The sequence below is a fragment of the Python bivittatus genome, unplaced genomic scaffold, assembly GCF_059951505.1.
Source record: "Python bivittatus isolate LINGU-HERP-01145 unplaced genomic scaffold, Pbiv_v1 ctg000120_np1212, whole genome shotgun sequence".
Taxonomy (NCBI): domain Eukaryota; kingdom Metazoa; phylum Chordata; class Lepidosauria; order Squamata; family Pythonidae; genus Python; species Python bivittatus.
The window spans coordinates 9,046,209-9,072,952 of record NW_028277037.1 but is presented as its reverse complement, the minus strand read 5'-3'; the positions used below and the strand labels follow the sequence as shown (position 1 = coordinate 9,072,952).

The window sequence follows — 26,744 nt, the reverse complement described above, 5'->3', positions numbered from 1 at the left end:
ATGACAGCTCGGGTAAAGTCCCTCTTGGCCAAGAGAGGACGGCGCGCACGAGGCAGAATATTGCAATCGGCGTCCCCGGACCTTTAATAATGCAGAAATTCAGTGCAAACGCTCCCGCTGCGCGCGCCCACCCTTCCCCGGGCCACATGCGACTGCTTTGGACCTGGCGCCACGCCCATCCCGCTGACGTAAACATCCATCACCGCGCCTTCCAGGCTACGTCACAACCTAAAGCCCAGCGGAGCGCCGGGCGGGAAAACTGATTGGTCAAGCGCCCCGCGTTCTCGCGTCACGTGGGACCCCACCCCAAGGGATGGTGCCGGGCGCGTTCTCTGCCGTCGCCTAGCAACGGCGATGGACCGAGAAACCGAGGGTCGTGAGTACTTGGCGCAGCACAAAATCCCGGAACTTTTGTACAGCCTGACCGCGCTGCTGCTCTACCACCAGCCAGGTGAGAGCCTTGCTCGGAGGCTGCCTTTTCATGCCGCGGAAGACGAGCGATTTTACCGTGCACGGAGTATGAACTGAAAAAATAGGGGTTGGGATTGTTTTTCATGATAAAAAGGCTGGGGGGCAGTTGTAGGAATTCCGTGAAAATAAAAAAGGATAGTTTTCTGCATGGCCTCGCCGGGGGCACCCATTGCCTGAAAGATGATTCACATATTAGGCTAAACCAGTGTTTTTCAACTGGTCAACTTTAAGATGTGTGGACTTCAACTCCCAGAATTCACCAGCCAGCCATGCTGGCTGGGGAATTCTGGGAGTTGAAGTCCACACACCTTAAAGTTGACAAGGTTGAAAAACAGAGCTAAACCATAATATTATTTCTTTGGTTATGGCTTTGTGTCTTGCGTGACTGCCCGTGTGGCTTGAGAGCTGTATCTTATAGTGTGCTGTGCACTCAGCTAATTAGTTTGTTAAACGGCCCATGGCTTTGCAACTTGAATCTGGTTTTTGTCGCTAAACTTCCCCAACATGGCAGGCCAAAATATGGTTCATGGTGATGTAAACCTAGCCCTGTGGTTCATTTGTACAATCTGGATTTATTGTAGTCAGTAAACAGAGATCATATGTAGTCTTCCTCCAGTGCCCAACAAGTGGGTTGGATGAGAATTAATTGGGGTTACAGTTGAAGACATCTGGAAGTCTGGAAGACACCGGAGTAGGGTAGTAACCATGTGGTTGTGTGCATAGGCTTGTCACGATCATTTCAAATCATAGACTGATGCTATTTTGCTAATTTTGTTGTAATTGTTGGGGCTGGGTGGCACAATGTTGTGCTGGTTCAGCTCCTTTCTCCAAGGCCGAACCCAATCGGTGTTGATAGGGAGCGAGAGGTCTAGCCCCCGGCCCCTACTTTGTGGGGTGCCACAGGGGTCAGTACTTTCACCGCTCCTATTTAATATCTACATGAAACCGCTGGGTGAGATCATCCGGCACCATGGGGTGAGGTATCATCAGTATGCAGATGATACCCAAATATATATCTCCATCCCAGGTGCCTTAAGTGATGCTGTGACTGCCCTCTCGCGGTGCCTGGAGGCTGTGGGGGCCTGGATGGGGGACAACAGGCTTCAGCTGAACCCTGGTAAGAGGGAGTGGCTGTGGATACGGGGAGCCTCAGGATCTAGGAGCTTGTCATCTTTGGTTCTTGATGGGGTTGCACTATCCCAGACAGACCCGGTGCGTAATCTGGGGGTTCTCCTGGACTCACGACTCCTGCTCGAAGAGCAGGTGGCAGTTGTGGCTAGGAGGGCCTTTGCACGACTTCGTGTTGTGCGGCAGTTACGCCCCTTCCTGGATCAGGAGGGCCTCTGCACGGTCACTCATGCCCTGGTCACCTCCGGGTTGGACTACTGTAATGCGCTCTACATGGGGCTACCCTTGAAGAGTATCCGGAAGCTACAGCTGGTACAGAATGCAGCGGCGCAGACAGTTCTTAATGCCCCTAGGAGGGCACGTATAACACCTATGTTGCATGAGCTGCATTGGTTGCCAGTTTGTTTCCGGGTCCAATTCAAGGTGTTGGTCATCACCTTTAAAGCCCTTCATGGCATGGGACCGGGTTATCTGAGGAACCGCCTCGCCCCGGTTATTTCAGCCCGCCCCACTCGGTCCAGCAGAAGGGGCAGGTTGCAGACCCCACCCATCAAGGAATTTTGATTGGTGGGGTCTAGGCAGAGAGCCTTTTCTGCTGTAGCGCCCGCCCTATGGAACATCTTGCCGCCTGAGGTGCGGTGTGCCCCCTCCCTCATGGCCTTCAGGAAAGAGATCAAATCCTGGCTCTGCCAGAAGGCCTGGGGGCCAGAGGGGGGCCCGCACCAATGGAGATGGCTGGTGCGGTGAGGGGTTGTCCCCCCCCCCCCAGCATCTTACAGGTTTTTTAGGGCCAAATTATAGGAGGTTTTAGGCCATTTTTATATATGTTTTTAACTATTTATAGATTATGTCTATGTCTGGAGAGTTCTGTGTTTTTTCTTTTTTATTATTGTGAGCCGCCCAGAGTCACCCATTGGGGGAGATGGGCGGCATACAAATTTGAAAATAAATAAATAAATAAATAAATAAATAAATAGTAATTAAAGGGCATATGGATAGACTCAGCCATATTTTTATCAAATCAGATATATCTTAACTGATTTCATTTTCCTCAGCCTGATCCCCTTCGGATGTCTACTGCCAACTGCAGACGATGGTTATAAGATCCAATGTGAGGTATCGGCTAGGGGGCTGGAGAGACTAGGTTCAAAGCCCATATTCAACCATATTGAATCACTCTTTTAGTGCTCTAAACACTAACATCATTGTGTATAAGGAGTTACACTGCTTAAGAATGACTTGCCTTCTAACTCTACCCTTAATTACCAAAATAAGCAAATCTACCAAGTAACCATGTTTGTACCTGATAAAAACAGACCCTTTGTGTTCCACTGGCCCTTTCTTCCACTATCAGTCTACTCTTACACAAAATGATGATGGGGCACAGCCTTGCCATCACAGAAAAAAACAAAACCTTCCTCTCATTCTTTCAGTTCTTTCAGGCAAAGCTTTTGCATTGTCCTGCCTGAGTCATAGTTTCACAGGGAGACCAGATCATGACATTAATCTTTTTCCTTTATTCCCCCAAAACCTATTAAGAACTACACTCTTTCAGAATGGTTGTGTAGTAACTAGCAATTTGGTCTAAAAGCACTTTTAAAATCCTTTACACATGCTATAATGTTCCAGGCCTTGTGTGCTGCCATTGCCTATTTATGTATTTATTTATTCATTCATTCATTCAATTTATATAACCACCCATCTCACATTTGTGACTCTGAGCAGCTTACAATTAAAACATAAACAGTATTCAAAAAAATCAAAAACTAAAGCAGCCATACAAACAAAACAAACATTAAAAAAAAAACAATTTAAAGTCATACAATACAATATAGTCATTGGGAGAGCAGAGACATTCAAGAACAGTACAGCCATTTTATGGGCTCCACACCACTCTCTGATCCCCAGGCCAGATGGCAAAGCCAGGTCTTCAGGCCCTTCTGGAAGGCCAGCAAGATCGGGGTCAGCTTGATTTTGGGGGGAATGATGTTCCATAGGGCGGGTGCAGCAGCAGCAAAGGCCTCCTCCTGCGTCTCACCAGATGATGTTCTCTAGTGGACAGAGAATGGAACCCATAAGCTTTTTCTGCTGGACCTGATGAGACAGGTAGATGTCACTGGGGAGAGGTGGTCCCTCAAGTAACCTGGCCCCATGCCATGTATGGGGCTTTATGAGTTATTACCAGCACCTTGAATTGGACCTGGAAGCAAATTGGTAGTCAATGCAGCTCACAGAGCAGAAGTGTAACATGCACAGATCTAGGTGCACACATAACTGCCCATGCTGCTGCATTTTGCATCAGCTGAAGCTTCCACTGGCAGCCCCATGTAGAGTGCATTACAGTAATTCATACGGGAGGTGACCACGGCATGAGTGACTGAGCATAGAGCCTCCTGATCCAAGAATGGGTGCAGGTGGCGCACAGCTCAAAGTTATCCAAAGGCCCTCCTAGCCACAATTGCCACCTGCTCTTCAAGCAGGAGTTGTGAGTCCAGAAGGACCCCTAGATTGTGCACCAGGTCTGTCTGGGGAAGTACAATGCCATCCAGAACCAAAGATGGTAAATTCCTAGATCCAGGTGGCCCCAAAACCCAAAGCCACTCAGTCTTGTCAGGGTTGAGCTGAAGCCTGTTGTTCCCCATCCAAACCCCTACAGCCTCCAGGCACCGAGGCAGGACGTTGGCAGCATTGCTTACTTCACCAGGGGCAGAGATATATAGCTGGGTATCATCAGCGTACTGATGATACCCCACCCCATGGCTATGGACGATCTCACCCAACAGCTTCATGTAGATGTTAAATAGGAGCGGAAAGAGTATCGAACCCTGCAGCATGCCATATTTTAGGGGCCAAGGGTGGGACCTCTCGCCCCCAACTGACACTGACTGAAACTGGCCACCGAAGAAGGAAGAGAGCTCAATACAATGCCACCTGCTCCTAACTCCTGCAGCCAGTCCAGAAGGATACCATGGTTGACGGTATCAAAAGTGGCTGACAGGTCAAGAAGAGCAAGGATGGACACACTTCTCCCATCCCACTCTTGCCAGAGATAATCAAAAAGCGCAACCAACGCTGTCTCAGTCCCATACCCAGGACTGAAACTTGACTGAAAGGAGTCCAGATAATCTGCTTCATCCGGGACGCTCTGAAGCTGTTGCATGACCATCTTCTCAACCATCTTCCCTAAGAAGGGAAGATTCTTGAGGAGAGGGTGGGCCCATGCCTCTTCAAGGGGCGCGGGTACCATCCCCTCTCTCAAAGAATTTACCACTGCTGAAACCCAACCACACGTCACCTCCCTGGAAGCTGTTATACTGCAAGCAAATAATTTTCTTGTACAAATAAGGGACAAATTGTAGCAACCTCTCTTCCGGATCTTCTCTTCTACAGCTGTTGTCTTTTGTATTACTGTCTTCTTGGAAGTGCAAAAATACAAGGTTGAAAGAGACCAAGAAGCTTCTGGCACCCCGGCAGACATCAAAGCACTGATGGTCATATTAGCTTGTTGTTGAACATTACAATATTTTATTTAAATTCTATTTGATTCCTCTTGAAGTTTTATGAATTTGTTAGTATGAAAAGATGCTATAGATCCTTTTCATTTTTGCTACCATTGGCAAATATGGCTCTTACAATGTCAGCAACATGTTGTGTAATTGAAAAGTTCTGATACCGTTGCTTTTTTTCCTTTTCCTTTCCAGAGTTTTCCCCCTTTTTTATCTAGTCTTCCATATGTTTACTTACAATTTTTAAATTACAAACCCAAGGGTTAGGCCAACACTACAAAACACTTTAATCAAATCATTTTAATGAAAAAGAACGGTTAGCTTCGAAATGCTTAACAATATTTATTTATTTATTAAACCAATTTATATAGCCACCCATCTCACCACAGGCGACTCTGGACGGCGTAGAACAAAATATGCTTTAAAGTGGGTAACAACATGAACAATCTTTTGTTTTTCAGAAAGACCAAGAGATTTTTTGATAAAGACATTGGAAAAAGTAAAGCTTGCAAAAGTAACTAATACAGGTTATCCCAATCTTATGGATGAGTCAAACTTGGATGCAATGTTTGAAATGCTAGATATTGCAGGCCAAGGCTACATAAATGTAACACAGTACAAAGGAGGTTAGTGTTTCTTCATATTTTATGAACTTCATCTTTTTATTTCTGCCTTGACAAGATGTTAAGATACATTAAACAGAAAACCTCAAAAATAGTATCAATTTTGAAATAAATGTAATGATAGTTTAAATTCTTCAATTTGTACTATACAATGTTTAAAATGCATAATTTCTTCTGCGTATTTAGAATGTACATTCAAAAATTGTACTGATTTGTTTGTAAATACCTGGGCAACTTGGCTAGCAAGGTGCACTTTACACAGTATCACAATTTATGATGCATCTTCCAGTAAACAAACAGGGAAGGGTCATTTAGGAAAATATGAACTTCCTTCTCAGGGGATTTTAGATTGCTACACTGGTGTACCATAAAACCGCCAAGGCTCTCACCCTGGGCGAGAAAGCAGAAATTTAGCAGAAGCACTGCAGATCAGCAGGATGATAACAGAGTCATCTCTGTTCCACCCTGAGACTTTTAGCTGAGATTATTTCCTGCAGCTGATAAGGGTAGGCAAAAAAAAAAAAGGGGGGGGGGACAATATAAGGAATAGAAAAGAATAAACCAGAACCCCTGTGAGGCATATATTTAAGCCAGCTTAACTTTCCTTTGTTCTGATCATGACAGAATATAAGTATGTTTTTCCTTGTGCCAGGAATGGCAAATGATGTAAAAAAAAAAAAGGTCCTTTGTGCTAACAGAAAGCTCAGGATGATTCTATAGAAACACTTGTAGCTACTTTACATAATTATCTTGCTGTTTTTAATGTATTTAATGCACTTTTAATTTTTTCTGCCATTTAGTAATATATTACAATGAGAGCTGAATATATAAAGATTATAAAAAGCTGAATCTAAACATAAGCTAAATCAGTATTTTACATTTTCTATCTGCCTCCATCTGTTTGCTGTAAAAATAAGCAATGTGTGAACTGTGTAGTTCTGTACATATTTAGGCATAAGTTCTGTCTAATCCATGATCAGTTTCTGTTGACTTCTCTATTTATAGCTGCAAACAAGGAAGGGTCCTTACTCAAATAAATATAGTGATTTCTGTTAGGTTTCCCATATAGTGATGCTGGAAAACATGCCTATACACCTACTATTCTTGTTGGGTTGAAATTTACTCCCAGCCAGTAGAGAATGGGTTTGCATACCATAGTAACCCCAAAAATTGCTTGTTTGATTTTGGCTTAGTACTTTCCATGAACCCAGCCACTCTAATTTGGAAATCAGTTTATAGAATAAAGTGTTGTGTGAATCTAGCCAACTGTGGTATATTCAGCAAGCCACTGCTTAGCATGATGTGTGAATCCAGCTAAGTGATTCCCAACAGATGGGTCACCAAGCTGTGACTTTTGCTGAAAGTCACATGACTGCAGCAATTTAAACATGAAATAAATGGTCTAAGAATGTAGGCTGTAATCAAATTTAGAAGCTTCTTTCTGAGCAGATATGCATAGGGTTATACTAAGTATGGCGCACACTGCAACAGTCCATTCAGAAAAAAACTAGTTTCTCTCTTATGTTTTAGCACTTGAATCTTTGGGATTGAGCAGTCAGGATGTAATTTATGAAGAAAATGAACTAATTACACCAGCTGTCTTCAAGGAAAATGTGTAAGTTGAACCAGGATGTTACATTTTATGTGGAAATGCAGACATATATATACCACATACACCACTAAATCCAACACTATATCCTGAATTGTCCCAGCCACTCTTTTGTACCTGATTCTGTCTCCAGCATTCAGACTGAGATAATGTTTGGACATGCACATGTGTCTAAAATCCACTGTTCCTCAGGAGATTACCTGCTGATAAAGCTATGAATTTAGGAACAGAAAGTCAAAAGTAAGAAGGTATCAAATAGTTCTTCCCCTTAATTTTCCAAACAAGCTACACTATAATTATTAAAATATTACTAGTCTCTTCCTGATACTGTTTTTAGACACAAGACTGACAAAGTAAACTACATATTATTTCACTGATTAAGTTCTTGCAATAAATGAAATTTGTAAGTAAACTTTAGAACAGGATGGACAATCCATGACATCCAAACTCTTTCATTTGTGATTGCCAAAAATTACTGGCATTCTGTTCTGCCATTTTGAGGCAAGAAACATACAAAAGCTAATATATAAAAACACTTAAAAAGAAACAAAAGAACTCCCTAAAACTCTCCCTCCAACTGAGGAAAAATAGATAATCCTGTTCTGTTTACATCATAGTTGCTTCCATTCTGATCTGCACCTCCATAAAATGTTCAAAGATTGCCACCAGTGACCAAAAGGTTACCTGTCATTGCTTTATAGGGAATTTATGTCTCTATATACATACATGAGAAGTGAACTTTGGCTCAAATAATGGATGTTATAATAACAAATCAACAAATAAAAATAATTCAAGGTAATTTTAAGCATTAACATGAAAACATGTGTAATATACACATGCAGAAATTGTATATTTGTGTGCTTACTGCAGATGCACTATTAATCCCTTAACTAGACCGCTGTAATGGGGAAGATACAATTGTTTATACGTTGCTTATATGTTATATATCTTTGTTTCCCCCACAGGATGAAAAAATTTGCTGAACTGTGGGAAGTATTTTAATCCTGAATATTCTCATCTGAAATATTTTATATATATATTTAACTTTCTGAAAAAACTAGCAATTTCATTTATATATAATGGCCTTCACGTGGACTAACTGTACCATCATTGAAGTAGATATGAAATCTCTCCTTTTCCTGTATTCCAAAATCTTCGAAACTGTTATAATACCGAATTTGCTAAATAAACACTGGAAGTATTAGCCCGCACTAAGCTTTTTTTAGTCCTTTTATTTCAATGAGACAGATTAAACTGCTCTTTTAGTTCTAACCTTTTCCATCAGAAAAAATAATGATACTCATTATGAATAGTTTACCCATTGCAACGTAATTGCTATTATGACCCCAATCTAATCAAAACGAGGAAACCAATCACATTTCTTTTCCATATTTAGAGTATATTTAAAAATCTGCACATCTGGAAATTTCTGCAAAGCCTTTATCCTATCTGTATTAGAAATATGCTAACATTAGGGGCCAAAATAAGTAAAATTTGCCACTGAATGGCGTGCAAGGTTGCTCATCCCTTTTGTTCTTTTTGTCATCACCATGGTTATTTTATTCAAAAAAAGTAGAATGATTCTGCTCTTCTTCCCCCCAAGTAATGCCTTTCAGATCACAATCTTGGTAACACAAAGGTTCAGAGTCCTTGTGGAAAGACACTCTAATCCAGCTAAACAAGATTAATCTGAGCATCACAGCAGGCAATAAGGTGGAACTGGTCTATCTCCTCTCAGAATTTTTTTTACAATAATCCATTTGTTCCTCTAAGATTATTATTTCTATAATATGGAATATATGTTAGAATATATTCTTTATTTAAAAGCATTTCACTTGATCACCACAGTCAACTGAGAAAATGAAAGGTGTCACAATGGCATAGCCAGTAACTTGCAACTGAACAGAATAGCCAACAGACTTTATCAAATTACAGTTGTTTCTTTGAAACTGTGAATATATAGTTGCTTAGTTTTCAGGGTTTTTTTAATGTATGTTTTTCTTTCAAAGGCAATATACTCAACATCACATGAGCATAGAAAGTCTGGGGTAACCTCTAAAGAATGTAATAGCAATTAGAGCCTCTCCATTCTATTGCCTTGTTTATTTGCCAGTATTAGGCCAATTTGTCCTCAAATTAAGAAGAATCTCAACATCCGTTGGAGCTAACTTATAAATTCCAAGTTCATTTAGTGCTGCCACTGCAGTAGGTTGATTTGAATTAAAGGTGATTCCAGTTCTGGTTTCAGTGGCTGATTGTAGCACATCCTTTAAGAGCAGGGCTGAACCAATATTTAAATTCAGTACAATGCAAGCCTCTTTGATGCTAGACAGGAAAACAGAAACATTCCATTTCTAAATTTGGGTAAGTTTCACAGAGCAATACAACCACAGCTCCCTCATCCAAGACAACTTTAGGTTTTTTGTCACACAGAAGCTTTTCATGCCACATGGCAAAAATCTTACTCGATTCTGAGAACTTTTAAAAATTGATATATTCGTCTAAAAAAAGACCAAACCACCCACTGAATATAATGCAAATGTGCTAAAAAGTATGCAGAAAGTTCTCTTTTTGTACTTTTAAAAATACTTTTTTAATCATTATTGGGGAATGCATACTCTCAGAAGTAAAGAGTGCTGGAGTTCTGCTAATCTCTTGATCTAAGCAGAGCTAGAACTGAGAGAATCCTCTCCCGTTCAGGAAGAATGTACCCAGGTCTATAAGTGAGTCTGATTCACATAAGCCTGACCTCTTCATCCTCTTATACGTTACTTTTTTCCCAGCTGATCCACAAATAAATGGCAATTTGCAAGGGCTTGGACAGAATGCAAATGAAAGGGAAATGAGGAAAATCTGCTTAAAATATTCTCATGACATAGAAAAAAGAGCGAGGGGCAGAACACCTGGTTAATCCCTCTCTCAAAAACTAAAAAGAAAACTTTGATTCCCATATTCAACTTCTGAAATAAACAAGAATGTGAGATGGGCAATACTCACTGTTTGAAATAATTCTCTGGCCGTTTACAATAATGTGAAAATAAAGGGAAAAGATTCCGAGTCATATCAAACTGGAGCTGTGCTGCTCCTCCTTCACTGAAGTGATTGGCTAGAATGACCTAAACATATTGCATATAGATAAAAGGTGAGCACTATTTAAAATTACTAGCATATTTTTTGCTAAAGCACCAGCAATAAACTAAAGTTACTTACGTCCTGATAGATGAACAAATCCACGTTCTCCGCAAGCATTTGCCAGAAGATTTTGAACAAGGAAAAACAAAGCTGCTGCTCTAACTGGAGGAGCCGGTCTCTCAAAGTCAGTAGCAACGGGCAGGCAGTGCTTGATAACGACATCACAGCCTGTTCGGCCTGGGAGGGCAAGGAGAGCCACCTAAATGAAACACAGGAAGCCTCGCTCAGTCAATCCAGAGCTTCACTTGTCGCCCTTTCAATGAAAAGTGCTTGAACAGGACATCAGGGAAAGTATCTGTTCGGACCTCAGAGCAAGGGCCAGCAAAACATCACAAAAGGGCAGACAGATGCCGCCAACACCCTCCCCCTTGTGTGCTGTGACTGTCTCTTGCATCCCCTCCACGTCCTGGTACACAGCCCTCTGTTGCTGCCCAGCAATTCCACTAGCTAGCAGCTGGGCCACGTAACCACTGCCTTGGGGGCGCACAGCCCATGAAGCAGCAGAGGGGTGAGAGGCTTATTTTCTTCCCTGCTTCAGTAGCCTTACTGGCTGTTCAACCCGCAAGGCAGCAGTGATTTATTCAGCTTGATGTATTGCACTTAAAACAACATTTGTATTACTCTGAACAGCCTGCCTTCCGGAGGTTAGGAGGGCCCCTTCCCTGCTAATATTCTGGAATGCAATGAAGAAAGTGATTTTCCAATGAGTGGGGCTGAGGGTGCTACTTAATTGGAGGCAACTGCTGGGGGTGGTACCAATTTACTTCGGGTGCATGATGTGATGTATCTTTGCTTTTGGTATGTTTTTATTGCTTTGAGATATAAGCTCCCCAGAATCTTTAGAGTAGGCGATTGTCATAGCCCAGGACTCAGACACTGACTCTGATGAAGCTGCTCCAGCAGAACCTGTGGAGTGTCAGCCTCGGGAGACACAAAGCCAAGAAGCACCTGAGGTTGAGGAAACACAGGCACCACCTGAACAGCTGAAGTCACATGAAGATGATGCCAGGCCTCCCAGCCCCTGCACCTGCCGAGTAGAGCGAAGAGCAGAGCAAAGATGTTCTATGAGGCTCCTTGCCAAGCAAGGGAGTAAATCCCTTGATTAAAGACAGCTGGCTGTAGCCCAATTTAAGAGGCAGCCCTGACCCATAATGCCTTGTTGGAAGCAACCGTCTGATCTCCTGCTCTAGTGTGTCATTCCTGTGAATCTTGCTTGTGAATTTCTGGCCTTGGACTGGTTGACAAACCTGACTTGGCTCTCTGAACTTCACATTGGATTTTGACCACTCTTCTGTATGCTCCAGTTGAAAGTGAAACCACACAACCACTGACACAGCTGCTAGGTGAGGAAAGCAATTTACCCAAGGCTGAGCAGACAACAGTGACAAGGGAAGAAATGTAAATCAATCAAGTCTCTTGGAAAGAAAGCTTGCCTGGGTGGTTTTGCTTTCAACAGGAGCACACAGAAGAGTAGTCAAAATCCAGTTAGGGTAATACCCTAATCAAGGAACTACCAAGGAGAAAACCACATCCCCACCCACACTGGCAGGGCAGGCTACTGTATATAAACAGGGAGCAAACCCCACGCTCACTCACACTGATGATGTTACCTAGTTGGGTAATGAAAGGTCTGTAATCAAACAACCAGGCTCAGAGAGCACCAAGGACTCCACCGTTCAACCCTGAGCTACAGATACTCTCTTCTTTTGGTATTGCCTTTTTGCCAGGACATGCACATCTTAGAACTTTCCATTCATTTTTCCTACTTTTAACAAATATTCTACCAGCGTATATGAAGTTTTGGTAATGAATTATTTGAATTGCAAAAAGGTATATGAAGGAAGAGTGAATGGGTTGAGAGAAAGGGGAAACTGAGAAAGATCAGAGAAATGGATGAGATCCTCAAAAAGAGAGAGGTTCTTGAAATCAGTCAAGAATAATTTAAGGGGAAATGTAAAAGAACATCCCCTGGTTCAGTTGCCTCTTCAATGTGCTGCCATCTTTTGCAGCTATTGTATAACCACATCCTTTTTGTGAAGGGGACAACTACTTCCCAATGATTTTTCCACCCTTTTATTTAGAATTCTGTTATCAGCAACATTTACAATTCATCAGATAGATTTTGTGGGACTAGGCTTTGAAAATCCTTCAGACAGAAAAGCAGAGGGGAAATAAACAGGCATTTCTTGTGCTTTTCTCTCCCACCTGCAAAACTACGTGTTAAAGCTTTCGATTAGAAGAAGCCAAGTTTTACCTTTCCTTTTTATATATCTTGGCCACATCTTTGACCTCCCTGAAGACATGATCTACTTGGCGAGTCAGCATGTCATGCTTTAGTCGTTCCAGGAGGTTAATCATTTCATCAAACACCGAACTTTCCATAGAAGCCAGCTGTCCTAACTGTAGCTTATTCAGAGTGCTACTCTCTGCACACATTTCCAGAGCAGCCTGCTGAAGCTGTAAAAAAAACTGCACAGACAAGTAATATGGGGGGGGGGAGGATTACCACTAGTCTCCTGAGAATAAGGATCTTAACTTGTCAGAAGAGCATATGCTTTGTATTCAGGAGCTCTGACACCTCCAGTTTAGTAAAAGGAGCAAATAGCAGGGTATGAAAAGTCTCAAGAGAATCTCGAACGTTAAGTGTGGATCAGGAAGAGGGAACCTCTTTCCAGCTGACATCCTCAAGTCTTTACTAATCACAGGCTGGCAGTAGGTGGAGCTACAGCCATTCCACATTCTAGATCACTGTTTCTCAACCTTGCCATGCTGGCTGGGGAATTCTGGGAGTTGAAGTCCACACACCTTAAAGTTGGCAAGGTTGAGAAACACTGCCCTAGATGCCACTTTTGCGCTGCTGCATTTTCTGGAGACTGAGTGGCTTCCAGGATTAATACTATTATCTCCCACGCTGTTCTTAACTATTAAGAATCTTGAAAAAGAAAGGGTATGGGACGGGGAGAGTAACTTTATGAGTAATTCGCTATGTGTCTCACGACAAACTGAATCACAGCCAACCATATTTCAGCTTGACCATATTCAGCATACCACTCACACCCAGAAAAGTGGTTAATGGAGTACATTCTTCAAACAGATCCAGTGACTCGTAAGATCATAATCAACCCATATCTATTATATACAAACTTCTTACCCCACTCCATCTAGATTCTGCTTTCCTCACCAACCCACCAAGAGACACACTTCATCTATCGCACCAGTCAGATACAAACTAAAGGGATGCCTTTTAAAAATATGAAAAGCATTCTGCCAGGGCAGAGGATAAAACACTTCTGCTTCCTGAATGAAATCAGAGAGGTGCTTTCACGGCACTCTGTCTCTTTTTACTGATTAATGCATACAAGCAGCAGACTCCCCTCATTGGGGGGTAAATATTAAACTAAATGAACCTGGGATAAAGTAGTTTCCTGTATTCCTGCACTCCATGTGTTACAAATTAAAAGTGTGTTTATTCCTATGAATAGGAAAAGCAGCTCTGTATTGGCAAGAAACAGACTTTGCTTTGTATCTTAAAAATGCTTAAATTTATTTCAACAATCCACAAACGGCTACAGTAACCATGTTACTTACAACGTTGTCCGCCCAGTCGGCTAGTACTGTTGCTATGTAGTTGACAGCATTTAGGATTGCACAGTATCGGAAGGCCAGAGGTGTCCTGGTTTCTTCCTTCATGACCTGAGTGAGTCGTATTCTAAAATCATCCACCAGCTCTTTTTGCAATTCAAGGAACCGCAGTTTTCTAGCTGCTGTAGGAAGATGCTTGTACCTATCTATACAGAAAATGGCAAAACATGGGCATTTTGCATATGTAAAAGTTCAAACAATATCCGCTCTCTAACAAGATCTATCTTCACAGATTCTTCCACAAGCTCGTCTTCCTTGATCCTATTTAACTAACAGGCAGGGCCCACAGAACAGATCTTTGTGTTCCTATAAGATTTACACTGCTGGGTCTACATTCACCACGTTGTACTGTCTCTGAGATGGAGTAACAGAATAATGGCAGAGAATCTGTTTAGCAGATATATTTCCAACTCCTAGAGAATGGATTCCATCTAGGCTGTGTGGGTGAGGGAGGAGATGGGAAAGTTATGGCCTTCTCACTATTTCTGGGACACACTTTTTCTCAGGGAGGACCTACCTGTAAGACTTTGTATAAATCAGATAATGGGTGATGGTGGCAGAATTGATAAACTGAAGACAAAGAAAGCAAAGAAAGAAGAAGGGGAGGAGAAGAAAGTTAATTAAGACATCAGGAAGAAGAACTTCTATGCTGAATAAAGTGTCTTCTGTAACTCCATGTGCAACATGAAACACAGCAAGTTATCAAGAATTGTGGGTCTAAAAGAGGAAAGATTGTGGACAGATGAGTGTATGTATGTATGTATGTATGTATGTATGTATGTGTGTGTATGTATGTGTATGTATGTATATATATATATATATATATATATATATATATATGTATGAATGTATGTATGTATGTATGTATGTATGTATGTATATATTCCAAATCCCCCACCGTTAGGAACTTTACAGCCTAACAGTGACCACCAGCTTAACAGAACAGGCACATTAACCTCACACACATGGGGTTGGGCTCAGAGGATACTGCTTGTTTGTTAACCCTCTTGAAATCCAATTGCACTTGTTATTTCTTTGACTAACAACAGGTAGTTGGTTTTCTCGTAAAAGATGTTACCATTCCTGAATTAATAAACAACTAAAGCAAAATGCCAGGCACGTTATAATTACCAGTGATAACCAGAAGGAGAGTCATAAAGGTTTCTGCACAGTCTGGGACTTTCATTTCGTCTACATCAGTGATGTCTTTGTACTGTGATATCCAAGCTGCTTCGGACGAAAGCATGGAGTCCATCTTCTGAAGAGCAACTGCCAGGTACACACAATAATGAAACTAAACGCTGAAATACTTTTCATTTGTCTTGGTATTCAAAATATGCAAATGTGGTTTTCAAAAGTAAAGTTAAAAAAGAACACATTGTAAAAAAAAAATCACACCAAATATAGCAGACTAAGATATGATTCAGCTAAAAATTAGGTTGAAGTCTTGCTAATGACCATAAATACAAATATGAAATAGCCTATCTGTCAACAGCTCCCTGGAATCAAAGTACTTTTCTTATACTAAGTGATAAAATCCCCCCCAACAAATGCTACTATAAAGCTTGCTATAATCATCCTTATATACATGTTAGCTATGATTAAAATTCTTAATACAGGTAGTCCTCACTTACTGACCGCAATTGGGACCAGCAATTCTGTCACTAAGTGATATGGCTGTAAAGTGAAACATCATGTGACCACGCTGGACTTATGTTAGTTCTGCTGTGGTTGTTAAGCAAATTGTTGTGGGTCACTGAACGAGATCTCATGTGACTGCGACTTGCAACTTCCTGCCAGCTTCCCCACTGACTTTGCTTGTCAGAAGCCAGCTGTGAAGGTCGCAAATGGCAATCATGTAATGTGCCTGAACCGCGATCGTGTGACTGTGGGGACACTGCAATGGCTGCAAGTTCGAGGACCAGTTGTAAACCTAGTTTTTCAGCACCATCGTAACTTCGAACAGTCGCTGAACGAGGCAGTCAGTAAGTGAGGATTATCTGTACCCCTGTGTACCAAATATTTGCTGCTGCAGTTTCCCCACAGATTTTATTATTCCAATTTCATTCTTTAGTACAATCTAGTTCTTTCAGTATCCTCACTTTGAAAAATAGGTGCCCATGATAAGCTCAATGAAGGAGGAAACATGCAATCGTTCATTCTGCAACAGGTTCCTTTTTCTATTTCTCTGGGTCCTCTGGAGACATAGGGGACAGGAGAAGCAGCTCACAGAACATTATCAAGCCTGAGCTATGAATAAAGAGGTAGCACATACAGATTGATTACAAGCTGAATGTTCTTGCAATTATTCCCTTTTTCAAGGGGAATTTAGCTTGCAATAGACAAGTTTCACCACCCTCAGATTCAGCAGCGCAAGTGCTTTCTAAACACAGCACTCTGCCAGAGTTAGCTTCAATAGCTACAGATCCATCAGACTCAGCCACAATCAATGGATTTTAACTCTAACTCTAATGGAGTGGGATAGTCAAAACATGCACCGAAGAACCTGAGTTTTCTGAGCTATAATCCACACCTAGAAGCCACCAATTAGATGTCCTGATAAGAAGGAAGTTGAATCCTTCAGGAGACATTAGGATTTTTCTTATGTGTATCTATATACCTCTCATTCACAAATGCAATAAGCAGCAAAATAAGGGGCCTATGAGGAAATGGAGTACCAGCTTTTTAATCCCAAATGCAAACACTATGGAGCATAACTTTACATTATTTGATCCCACCACCTGTTTATACTCAAGGTAGCTATTGCCCAAGAAAAAAAGGTTGGGACTGTTTTAATTCAAGTAAATGACTCCATAGCATCTTACATTTTCTTTCTACAGTTAACCACCTCTGAAAGTAGGTTTCTTCTGATAAAATGTGCATACAGCTGGGGAAACTGCTGAGATATCCATGAACACTGTGCAGCTCTCTTTCAAAGAGAAGTATCTCGTCCACCAGATGACAGAAGAGGTTGTCATCATACAACAAGCAAGGAATATCGGCATCCAGCTTCTCCAGGATTAGCATCACCAAAGCGCGGGAAAACTCCAACTTAAGAGGCAAAGAGATCAATTAAAACCTACAAATAAAAGTATGCTACACTTAATAGCATAATGGCTGTCAATCCATAAGAAAAGGAGAGATGTTTACCCTTGCGTTCACAGGAGTGCCTGCTTTATCCAGTATGGGTTGAACTTTGTCTTCAAGAAACGACACGTGATTTCCAATCCACATGAGTACTTGGGTAAGATACCACTCAGGCTTTCGAAGGAAAAAGTCATACAAAATCAGAGAAAAACAAGCCGTGCACTGCTCGGTCAAAGATAAAATTCTATCAGCGACATCATACCCTACCTGACCAAGTATCATACACAAATTGTTTGGCCCAGGATCCTTTAGCGATCTTCCATATTAAATCTCAAAATCATGTCTCCATCAAAGAAAAAAAAAGCAAAAACCACAAAGCACTTGGATGACAAGCTTCAATTGTTAATGCACAACAGCAACCAGGTAGTCTAGTACTTTTGAAAAGATTTAAGTTGGTAAATAACATTTGAGTTTAGTAACACTTCCAAAGATGTGAAGAGTGTGTGTGTCATCCCAGAGCCCCTATACTTCTTGACCAGCGCATAGCTTATATTTGCACCTGACGATACAGGTAGTCCTCACTTAGTGAACACAATTGGGACTGACAATTCTGTCACTAAGCGCCATGGTGGCTAAATGGAAAATCACATGACGATGGGCTTACGACCTCACTTCCCATTCGGTCATTAAGCAAAACATCATGTGATTGCGACTTACAATTTTAATTCCACTTTTTCTATTTAACTCTGCTTGTCGTAAGCCAGTTGCAAAGCACACAAATGGCAATCACGTGACTGCAGGATGCTGCAACAGTCGTAATGTGAGGATTGGTTGCAAAGGTTTTTTTACACCATCGTAACTTTGGACTGTCGCTAAATGAGGCAGTCAGTAAGTGAGGACTGCCTGTAAGCCAGAATCCTAAAGATGTGGCCTTATCAGGAATGGGCAAGTCTGTTTGCTTACACCATATGATGGCTTCAGCTGCCAGCAAAAATAGCTAAAGAAACCTAGATTGTTCTATCTCTAGTCACAAGATCCCTGGCTTCTTCCTGTCTGAACAAGCAGGAGTCTAAGCCAGAATTTGTTCTAAGCTAACAACTCTTATTAAGAAGTAAACAAGCCAGAGATCCTGTTTAAACAGAATACTAAACAGACAGATATCTGTCCAGATTTGGTAGGTCTCTATAGCTGGCAGCAGCTGTGTCTGAGGGGTGGTGGGTCAAGACAGTGGTCACAACCAAGATGAAAAGGGGTGGGGCTTTGATCGCATGGTTGTGACTGTCATCCTTACTTTTTTAACCCCCTCCCTGCACACTCTTGGCTAGCAGGAAGAACCAGCAGGAAACAAGTGAGCATGAAGCACTGCATACTCGTGATACTGGCAACACAGCAGCAAGTTCGCTTCTTACTGAATATTAGAGAGATACTGATTGCATATTTTCCAATTCAGCTCTGTAAACTCAGGCTACTTTTAAGAGAAAACTGAACATTTGGGTTCATTCCTCCTAGGCTGCAATCTTTATTAAGTATTATTTAAAAAAATAACTCCTAAGAAGAGGAGTTTGTACATCAACACCATACCTTGCTCAGGACATTGGTTTGCCTATTCCCAGTGAAATGGTATTTGAATCTTTTCTGAAGGGGAGCCAGCATGATCTGCATAGGTAATATAATAGGTGGAGTTGGAGGAAGAAGGTACTTTTCTGGAAGCTGCTTTGGTTTGGTTAATAGTTCATCTCTGAGATTTTTTATGCGTTAAAGTTCAATATGGTAGGGATACATACAAGGGCTTACAGACGAAGGATGGAAAAGTCCATGAAATGAGCAAGATGCATTTCATTTCACATAAGGAATGAAAAACCCTCTTCCCACATCACATATTGCAGTAAAACAAAAATTAAACACTATTTTTATTTGTCTGAGCAATCAGCCAGCTCAATCCTGATGCATCACTTTTGTTGACATGATGTGAGACATTACCAATATAAGAGCACAATATGTTTATAATCTGTTTGGAATGAACATTTGCTTCATCATATAATTAAATGAAAGGTGTGTTTTTAACCTATACAGCCACTTACAACAACTTGGATTAATAATCTAAGGACACAAACAGAAATTTTGGGTTCCCCTGACACGAAGGAAATGGTCAAGCCTTGGGGAGCCATAAGACTACCGGCTAGCCAGTCACTCCAGTAACATTCATACCACTCTGCTTTAAGTCAGGACTTGTGACTACTCCAGAAGCTGGAAACAGCAACAGATACTGGGCCTAGATTACGCTCTTCCTCTGAACCCCAGCTGTTAATTCCCACTGGCTCTGCTGTGCACATATACATAGAGTATACACGTGTGGATATGCATGTATGAACACATATATGGGCACATGCATATATATTTGAGTGGACATGCATATCTGTATGTGTGGGTGCATGTTTATGTGTATCTATATCTGTATATGTGTGCATATCTCTGCACAAATATCACAGGAAGGGGAGAGAGAGAATGTGTATTAACTTGCAGACATTAACGGGAGGGGCACAATGCTTCTGCTCTTTCTATGAAAAAATTCAGCTGTTATTTTCTGCAGTTGAAGGCAGAGGAACATCTTAAGCTGGGTTTTGGGTGAGATGGGGATGGAGGAGGGTATCCATGATGCTACATTCCATAATGTATTATAAGGTAATTCTGCATTTAAGCAAATGCTAACCAGATACTTTTTTTAAAAGATAACTTAAAAAAAAAGGATACGATGTCTGAAGTTTTAGGAGTTGAGAAAACAGGGCCTCAAAGTTACTGTATATTTCTATGGCATTAGCCGAGGAGGTAGCCAGGCCCAAAGCTTGGGACTGCACTGGTCCAATAAATGGCCAATGAAGCTGAGTCAACGTCTCTTCAAAATCACTGCAAGGAAACGAACACATAATATCACCATGATTCGGCAATCCAACACAAACTGAAGACAACCGCTTTACATTTCCTACCTTGACAATTTGTCTTTCAGGATCTTGTGCCAGAATTGAACAGTAGATCTTACAAAAGTTAAAAGATGCGAGCAGGATGACTCTTGAAGCCTGATATCTAATTCAGCCATGGATGCCAGGGCAGTAGCAGCCTCTGGCACATTGTTAGTCATTAGATACTGCTGGATGTTGTCACTAACAAAACAAAGAGAAGAACATTGGACAAATGAACAGAGATGATGCAGTGTATAATATTGCTCAAAGCTAAAATAATCAAATGAAATCGAAATAGAATACCTGTGCAAAAAATTAAATTGACCAACTAATGTTTTCACCTGGAAGTCAAACAAATTATCACAAAACTACCTTTAGAATCGTGTTAGGATCCCTAACACCAGAGCCAAAGAAGAGTTAACACTACAAACTATGTGTGTAAATCAAAGAAATTCAAGTATGTATTCGCATATTCATATAAAAGGTATAACTTATTTTCATAGTTCTGTCCCCCCCCACTCCATATATTATTACTTTTGAGCTGGAAGCTTACCAATATTTAAAAACACACAAGATGAGTTTATTTAAAATAAATGTTTGCAAACTGATAAATCACCAGTTAGTATAATATAAATCCTAGAAAATCGAGAGAGAGAGCGAGCGTGCGCGCAAGCAAGTTATAAACAAGTTTGGAATGAACACAGATGCAAAAGAATTTATTTAGCTTCTTTGCAATAACCTTACCTTCTTTTACTATTATTTTAATTCCTATCTTTGTACAGCTTGTGGACAGCTGTTTCAGAATCTTTAATTGCTGTTCTTAATATTAACAACAATTAAACTAGTATTTTAGAAGAAATGAGCAATATACTCAAAATTCTTTTTTTCCTATTGTCTGATTACCTATTTTCTGAAGAATTCTGTTCCTTTTGATAAAACTTCTATTTTCTGAAGGATTTACTAACTTCATTGACACTGTTAACTAATACAATTGTAAATTTATTGAACACTTCTGTATGCTTGTTTACCCGCAGTATACATTCTGTTTTTTCTAATAATACGTACAGGGGAACTTCAAGCACACTCGTGAGGCCACCATCTTGACCTTTTTGACCATATGCTGAAGATATCCATGAACGTGTAAAACCCCAAACTTGAAATGTACATTTCAAGTCTAATTCATATATTTATGCTAGCTTTATTTTGAAGCATAATCCTGATTCCTCTGTTGGGAAATGACATGTGCAGATAGGACCCAGGGGACAGAGTTTCCATCTGGAGTTATGAACATAGTCCCTTTAAAAAATCTACAAAACAGCTGTGGGGAAGATAAAAGAAGCTGGATTTTTTAAAAAAGGATTTAATGCATGCCTCTTTATGTAAGTATTCCATGACTTTACAGAAGTTATATAAAACAACTAGAGACATTCTTTACCTTAATTCTTCTATTTGTGAAATCTGTTTTAAATAAGCAAGATGCCTTTCAACTTCCTTTATTTGACTTATCAAAGCACCAAATTCCTCCATCCATGGGCTGGACGTCAACAAGTGGTTATTAACTGAATCGTACAAAATTCTCTCATTCTCTAGAAGTTGATAGAGAGATTTCTTAGAATCCTCTGCATTCTGCAAGGCCTTCTGAATTCTTTTGGGAACTTCTGATGAAACTGTTAGTACCTGTATAAATATGAGAGCAGCAGACTGTTATACTTCTTGAACCACGTCCATTAAGCAATCCAAAACATTAAAATTGCAACATAATACTACTCTCAGAAAAAAAATCATAGATCTGTATAGAGATCTGAGGCATAAAGCACAACAAACCTGTTCAAAATGGTCTGAATAAAAAAAACAAATGGGAAGGGATAGTTTAATATATGAACTGACAACCAACTCCAGTGTTATCCATCACATACAATGAGATGGATACAATATTGTTCCAAGCGCCAATTGTGTCATACATACAGTCCAATGTGTGTTGCTTTAAAAGGAGTCTTCCCAATTATAAATGGTTAAAATCGAACACATGCATGGATTCTCTGCATATGTGAAATGTTATTTCCAATACGTGAACCGATGCCAAGCCTCAAAGAATGCTGTTCAGCACCACTTCTAGAGTCAAGAGAGCTGGAAGCCTAGAGAGTGGGCTGTTTTTCCTTAAAGTATTTAAACATGCCTTCCCCAAATAAATGGAACTCACCTGTTCTTCTAATTTCATTTTGTTTTTTGATAACTGTTCAATCAGTCCAACAAGCTTGTTTAATGAGTCATAATCATTTCCAACCTTCCTTTCTACAAATTCAGACACATAGAACGGGATGTCACAACTCTCTGGGTCTTTAGGAATTCTTCTGTTTCCATTATTAAGGTCTTCCACTTTAACGTTACCTGTGGTACTAATTTAACAAGTTTATTATTAAGTTCATAGGCCAAACAATTGTGAAATTTTTGGAAACACCAAATCCATTTGCAAAAGGACATTATTAAGGACTTAGTAAAAATATTAAATACCAACCGAGGAATGCAAACTCCATCAAATATGGCCATGCATGCTAGGAAACCTCTATATACTAAATGATTTTTTTTTAAAATGAGAAGTTATCATCCTCACAGCAAAAAATTCCAGAGTATCTCCTATATTGAAAACACACCCTGCTTAGAATCCTGCCCATTTCAATGGGAAAATCAGTGCAATGTCATAAAAATGGGCTCTGCTTCTAGTAATGAAAGAATGATGCACTAACCCTAAGTATCCAGCTGTAGGTTGTTTCTTGTTTATCATATTCTGGGACAGAATTAAACAGTTTTTACACAGGAGTGCATATGTGGCATTTTCCAAGCTATTGGTTTGTTGTGTTGCTAGAATTCCCCTTCCATCTGGATATAACCAATAACTATGCCAGAGCTCTTCTCTGCAGGTACTCACCAGAATATGTGAGCTTCTGCAGGATGTTCTACTCCTTCCCCTACCTCCTCCTCTCTCTTGGGTTCCTGCTGAGAAAGGAGCATATATGGGTCGGCCCAGCTTTCAAAGTAGGTTTTTTGTTCAACCAAAACCTCCCAATGTGTTTGATCACCTCCCAGAATTCTAAACAGAACAGCCATTAGCTGGGAATTAAGAAAGCTGAAATCCACCATGTCTGGAACAAACAGTTTGGAGAAAGATTGTCTTAAAAGTCTGCTCTTTTGCTGTCTTCTAAAGCCCATACATTATGTTACCTTAAGGAAGCAGACTGGAAGACATTTAATAGAAACAGATCAATTTCATCTCTTGACATTCTGCTTCTCTCTTTCACTTATCAAGTCAAAGAAAAGCAAACAGCTTTTAAACAATTATACAATAAAGTGGTATGCTTTACTATAAAAACAAGATTAAAATGATAAGAATATAGTTATTCAATAACATTATGAAGACTGAATTCAATGAAATTAATGGAAATCAGCAGTCCATAAATTGATCATCTTGTGCCACAACAAAAAACAGATGAAAATACTGGGTGTTTCCATAAAAAAGAGCCTTCACATTCTCTGATATCATACAAAACAGACAGCAATTTTGTATCTGTCCAATGCTTAAAAGATCTAACAGCTGTAAATATGTGAATCTTCTTTTTCTTAGCATAGTAGATCCAACCTGTACTATTTTTTTTTTCCAGAAATCTCTGAACTATTTATCTAATAACTCCCTAAACACCTTTCATTCAGGGTAACGAAGGAATGGTAGCCTTAAATAAGATGCCGAACACAGATATGGCAATACGTATGAAATTCCTCCCTCAAAAGTATTAGCAATATATATGGAATTATCTCAAAGTGGAGATTTACAGTTACTTTCTGACAGCTAGAAAATAATACGGAGAAAAGCTAGAAGGAAAAAAGATCACTTGCCTCAGTAGATATCAAAGATGCAGCACTTTCAGTCCCTGATTGTGCCATTTCCAATTCAGCAAACAATGAAAAGAGGATGTTCTGTAGCAAACAATTTTATGTTTATTTTATGTTTTGGATGAATTACTAAACTGTCAAATATCAAATGCCATATACAACCATTTTGGATATAATTAGAACACTGATACAAGATTTAGAGAAAGCTTCTATTTAGATTTGAACATCACTTATAGCAAGATGCATGGAAGCAAATGTCTGTGTTTATATCTCTGCTTATTTTTATTCAGTCTGTTAGGATTTTATTGCTAGCTTCAGTTGGTAAAGATGAGCAGGGAATGGATAGGATTAACTGAAGCAAAGGTATATAACCATCAGAACACATAATGGCACCTTGGAACTACTGTCTGGCTCTTCTCAGTGTCTTCCCAATGTTTTAATTTGTATTGTTTGTCTTGTCCAAAACAGCCATGGAGAACAACTATTAGCCACACAGCAACTGAAGTCTCTAATCCATATGTTCTTGGTTCTTTTATCCTCTTATGCATTCTCTTTTTTTCCTGGGCTTTCAAACTGTACATAATTCTTCCACATGTCTAAAGAGTCATGTTCCTTAAGGGTAAGTCTTTGCTTTAATCTAGAAATAATCATAATTATCCATAAATATTAAGACATCAAGTTCTCTTTCTTTCAATGTGAAACTCTTCTATTTAGGCAAAAATGTGCATAATAGCACACATTACAACATATAAAAATAACCATGTTGGATTTTTTGCTGCAATAATATACACTCCAGGCACAGTTCAACTGCATGAATTACAAGCGAAAGCACAATCTGTGATAAGTTAAAAAGACTGGATAATGGCATTTCATCAGCAGTTTCATGTACCAAGGGGGTAGAGAGAACACTGAATTTCAAGAATGGGAAATGCTGCAATTATTTATTAATGTGCTTATAGTAGCAATATTAAAATCCGCACCATTCTCTCTACCACATTTAGAATATTATGCGGGCAATTTATTAAGCTACAAATGTACGAACTTGGCTTCTGGGACCAGCTGAGGTTTCTAGAGCAGCACTATTCGACCTGGCTTTTTCAAACAGATTACCTAACCGAGACACAGATCAAACTGGCAGTAACTTCCACGATCTCTGGAATAATAAACATGAGCGCCATTTAAATTAAAAACAGGCTGCTTTGAAAACATTAGCTCCATCGGTCTGACCTGCTGAACCACAGCTTATTCCATGAGCCTGATTCTGGGATAGGTTTGGCAGGCTGACTCCTCAACTAACCACCCGGGCCGGGTTCTCACAACACAAGAGCGGGAATAAGAGACAGGCCTTGCCACCTCATTAGGGCGCCCTTAGGAGCAGAGGGCTGGGCGCCCTTGGACACAGAAAGCGGGGTGGAGGGATCCAGACGCCCAAAGAAGGCAGCAAGGAAGACCGAGGAACTCGCCCAGCAACCTCCTCCCAGGGAAAAACCACGCGGAGGGAGGCGTCGTGGGAATGCCCACCCGAGCAACGGAGCCCGAAAGCGACCACCCACCTCATCCTCCGCACGCCGGCTCGAGCCACGCCCCTTCCCCCTCCTCCTCTGCATGACGCGTCTGCGGCCAAGCGGCAACGTCGCCCAGAGGGGACGGGGCGGGAGCGCCTCTGACGTCACGGGGCGACCCGGCGCAGAGTTTAGACGAAAGCCTTCGCTTCGGGGGGCCGACGCGCACGAGTGTCTCTCACAGGACGCCCAGCTTCCGGTTTGTGGCCGGATGTCCTTCTTCGGGAGGTGTTCGACGGAGAGTCGGGAGTCGAGGAAGGAAGCCCAGGTTTTGGGAGCCGTGTGAATAAAGGCAATGGGTTTAAAGCAGTGCTCTTCAAACTTGGCAACTTTCGGATGTGTCGACTTCAACTCCCAGAATTCCTGGCTGGGGAATTCTGGGAGTTGAAGTCCACACATCCGAAAGTTGCCAAGTTTGAAAAGCACTGCTTTAAACCATGCTAAATCTAGGGAAGAAAGCGTGCCTTTAAAGCACAAGGGCAAGGCAGTTTGCGCAGCACGTCCTGGCCACTAAGATGTTCTCCCTTGCTGGTATGACACCATCCTGAGCTCGTGCCCAGCTGATCTCTTCCGACAATCTTTACCCTTCCAGGGCTGGTGTTTTTTTCTTGATTAAGCTGCCACAGAATCATGGTGGGTGAACTTTGCCAGGCTCTCCTCTTTCAGGGTAAAGTGTGTTCATGTGCCCAGACTAACTTGAAGAATATTTCTTTCCCTCCTTCCCCAGGGGAATTCCAATTAAATCTCAGGAAAAAATGTACTTTTCCCAGGAACTGTGAATAGATGCTATGTATGTGCCTGCAAAGCACCTTTTTGTCTTTAAACCTAAAGCACTCACATCACTAAGAATAGATCCCCCAATCTCTGTGCCACTATGAGAGTGGGGACGTCATTAAATAACACGGCACGCACCTCACCCATCCACATCTCAACGCAACTACCCATCCTATCTCAGCAAGCAGTAATTTGATTCTCCAGCCCTGCTGAGATCATTTTGCGCCCTCCCCATGGCAATTTAAATGAAACGCTGCATTCCAGCTCCCACAATGAAATCGCACTTCTGGCTGATCTACTTTTTGGGG

At 40.9% G+C, this 26,744-nt stretch overlaps 2 protein-coding genes across 7 annotated transcripts; one reads left to right on the top strand and one right to left on the bottom strand.

Moving 5' to 3' along the window:
• Positions 1 to 246: 246 nt before the first annotated feature.
• On the top strand, positions 247 to 8,438 carry EFCAB10 (EF-hand calcium binding domain 10). The gene is made up of 4 exons (XM_015887635.3): positions 247 to 451; positions 5,567 to 5,731; positions 7,259 to 7,343; positions 8,303 to 8,438. Exons 1-4 carry the CDS (start codon positions 355 to 357, stop codon positions 8,337 to 8,339), a joined length of 384 nt encoding a protein of 127 aa, XP_015743121.2. The 5' UTR covers positions 247 to 354; the 3' UTR covers positions 8,340 to 8,438.
• RINT1 (RAD50 interactor 1) lies at positions 5,388 to 25,746 on the bottom strand. Of its 6 annotated transcripts, none has more exons than XM_025164976.2 (17): positions 25,654 to 25,746; positions 24,494 to 24,737; positions 24,104 to 24,184; positions 23,142 to 23,209; positions 22,416 to 22,611; positions 21,651 to 21,892; positions 20,243 to 20,416; positions 20,010 to 20,162; positions 18,840 to 18,996; positions 17,322 to 17,432; positions 16,997 to 17,222; positions 15,303 to 15,440; positions 14,118 to 14,317; positions 12,784 to 12,998; positions 10,548 to 10,728; positions 10,335 to 10,453; positions 5,388 to 9,662 (listed from the first exon to the last, which is right to left on the bottom strand). In XM_025164976.2, the coding sequence occupies exons 3-17, from the start codon at positions 24,149 to 24,151 to the stop codon at positions 9,440 to 9,442; spliced, it is 2,451 nt and encodes an 816-aa protein (XP_025020744.2). In that variant the 5' UTR covers positions 24,152 to 24,184; positions 24,494 to 24,737; positions 25,654 to 25,746; the 3' UTR covers positions 5,388 to 9,439. The 6 variants fall into 6 exon arrangements, with proteins under 6 accessions (XP_025020744.2, XP_087991103.1, XP_025020743.2 ...); XM_088134977.1 differs by having other exon boundaries at positions 23,142 to 23,206; XM_025164975.2 differs by having other exon boundaries at positions 24,104 to 24,737.
• Between the last annotated feature and the right edge of the window lie 998 nt (positions 25,747 to 26,744).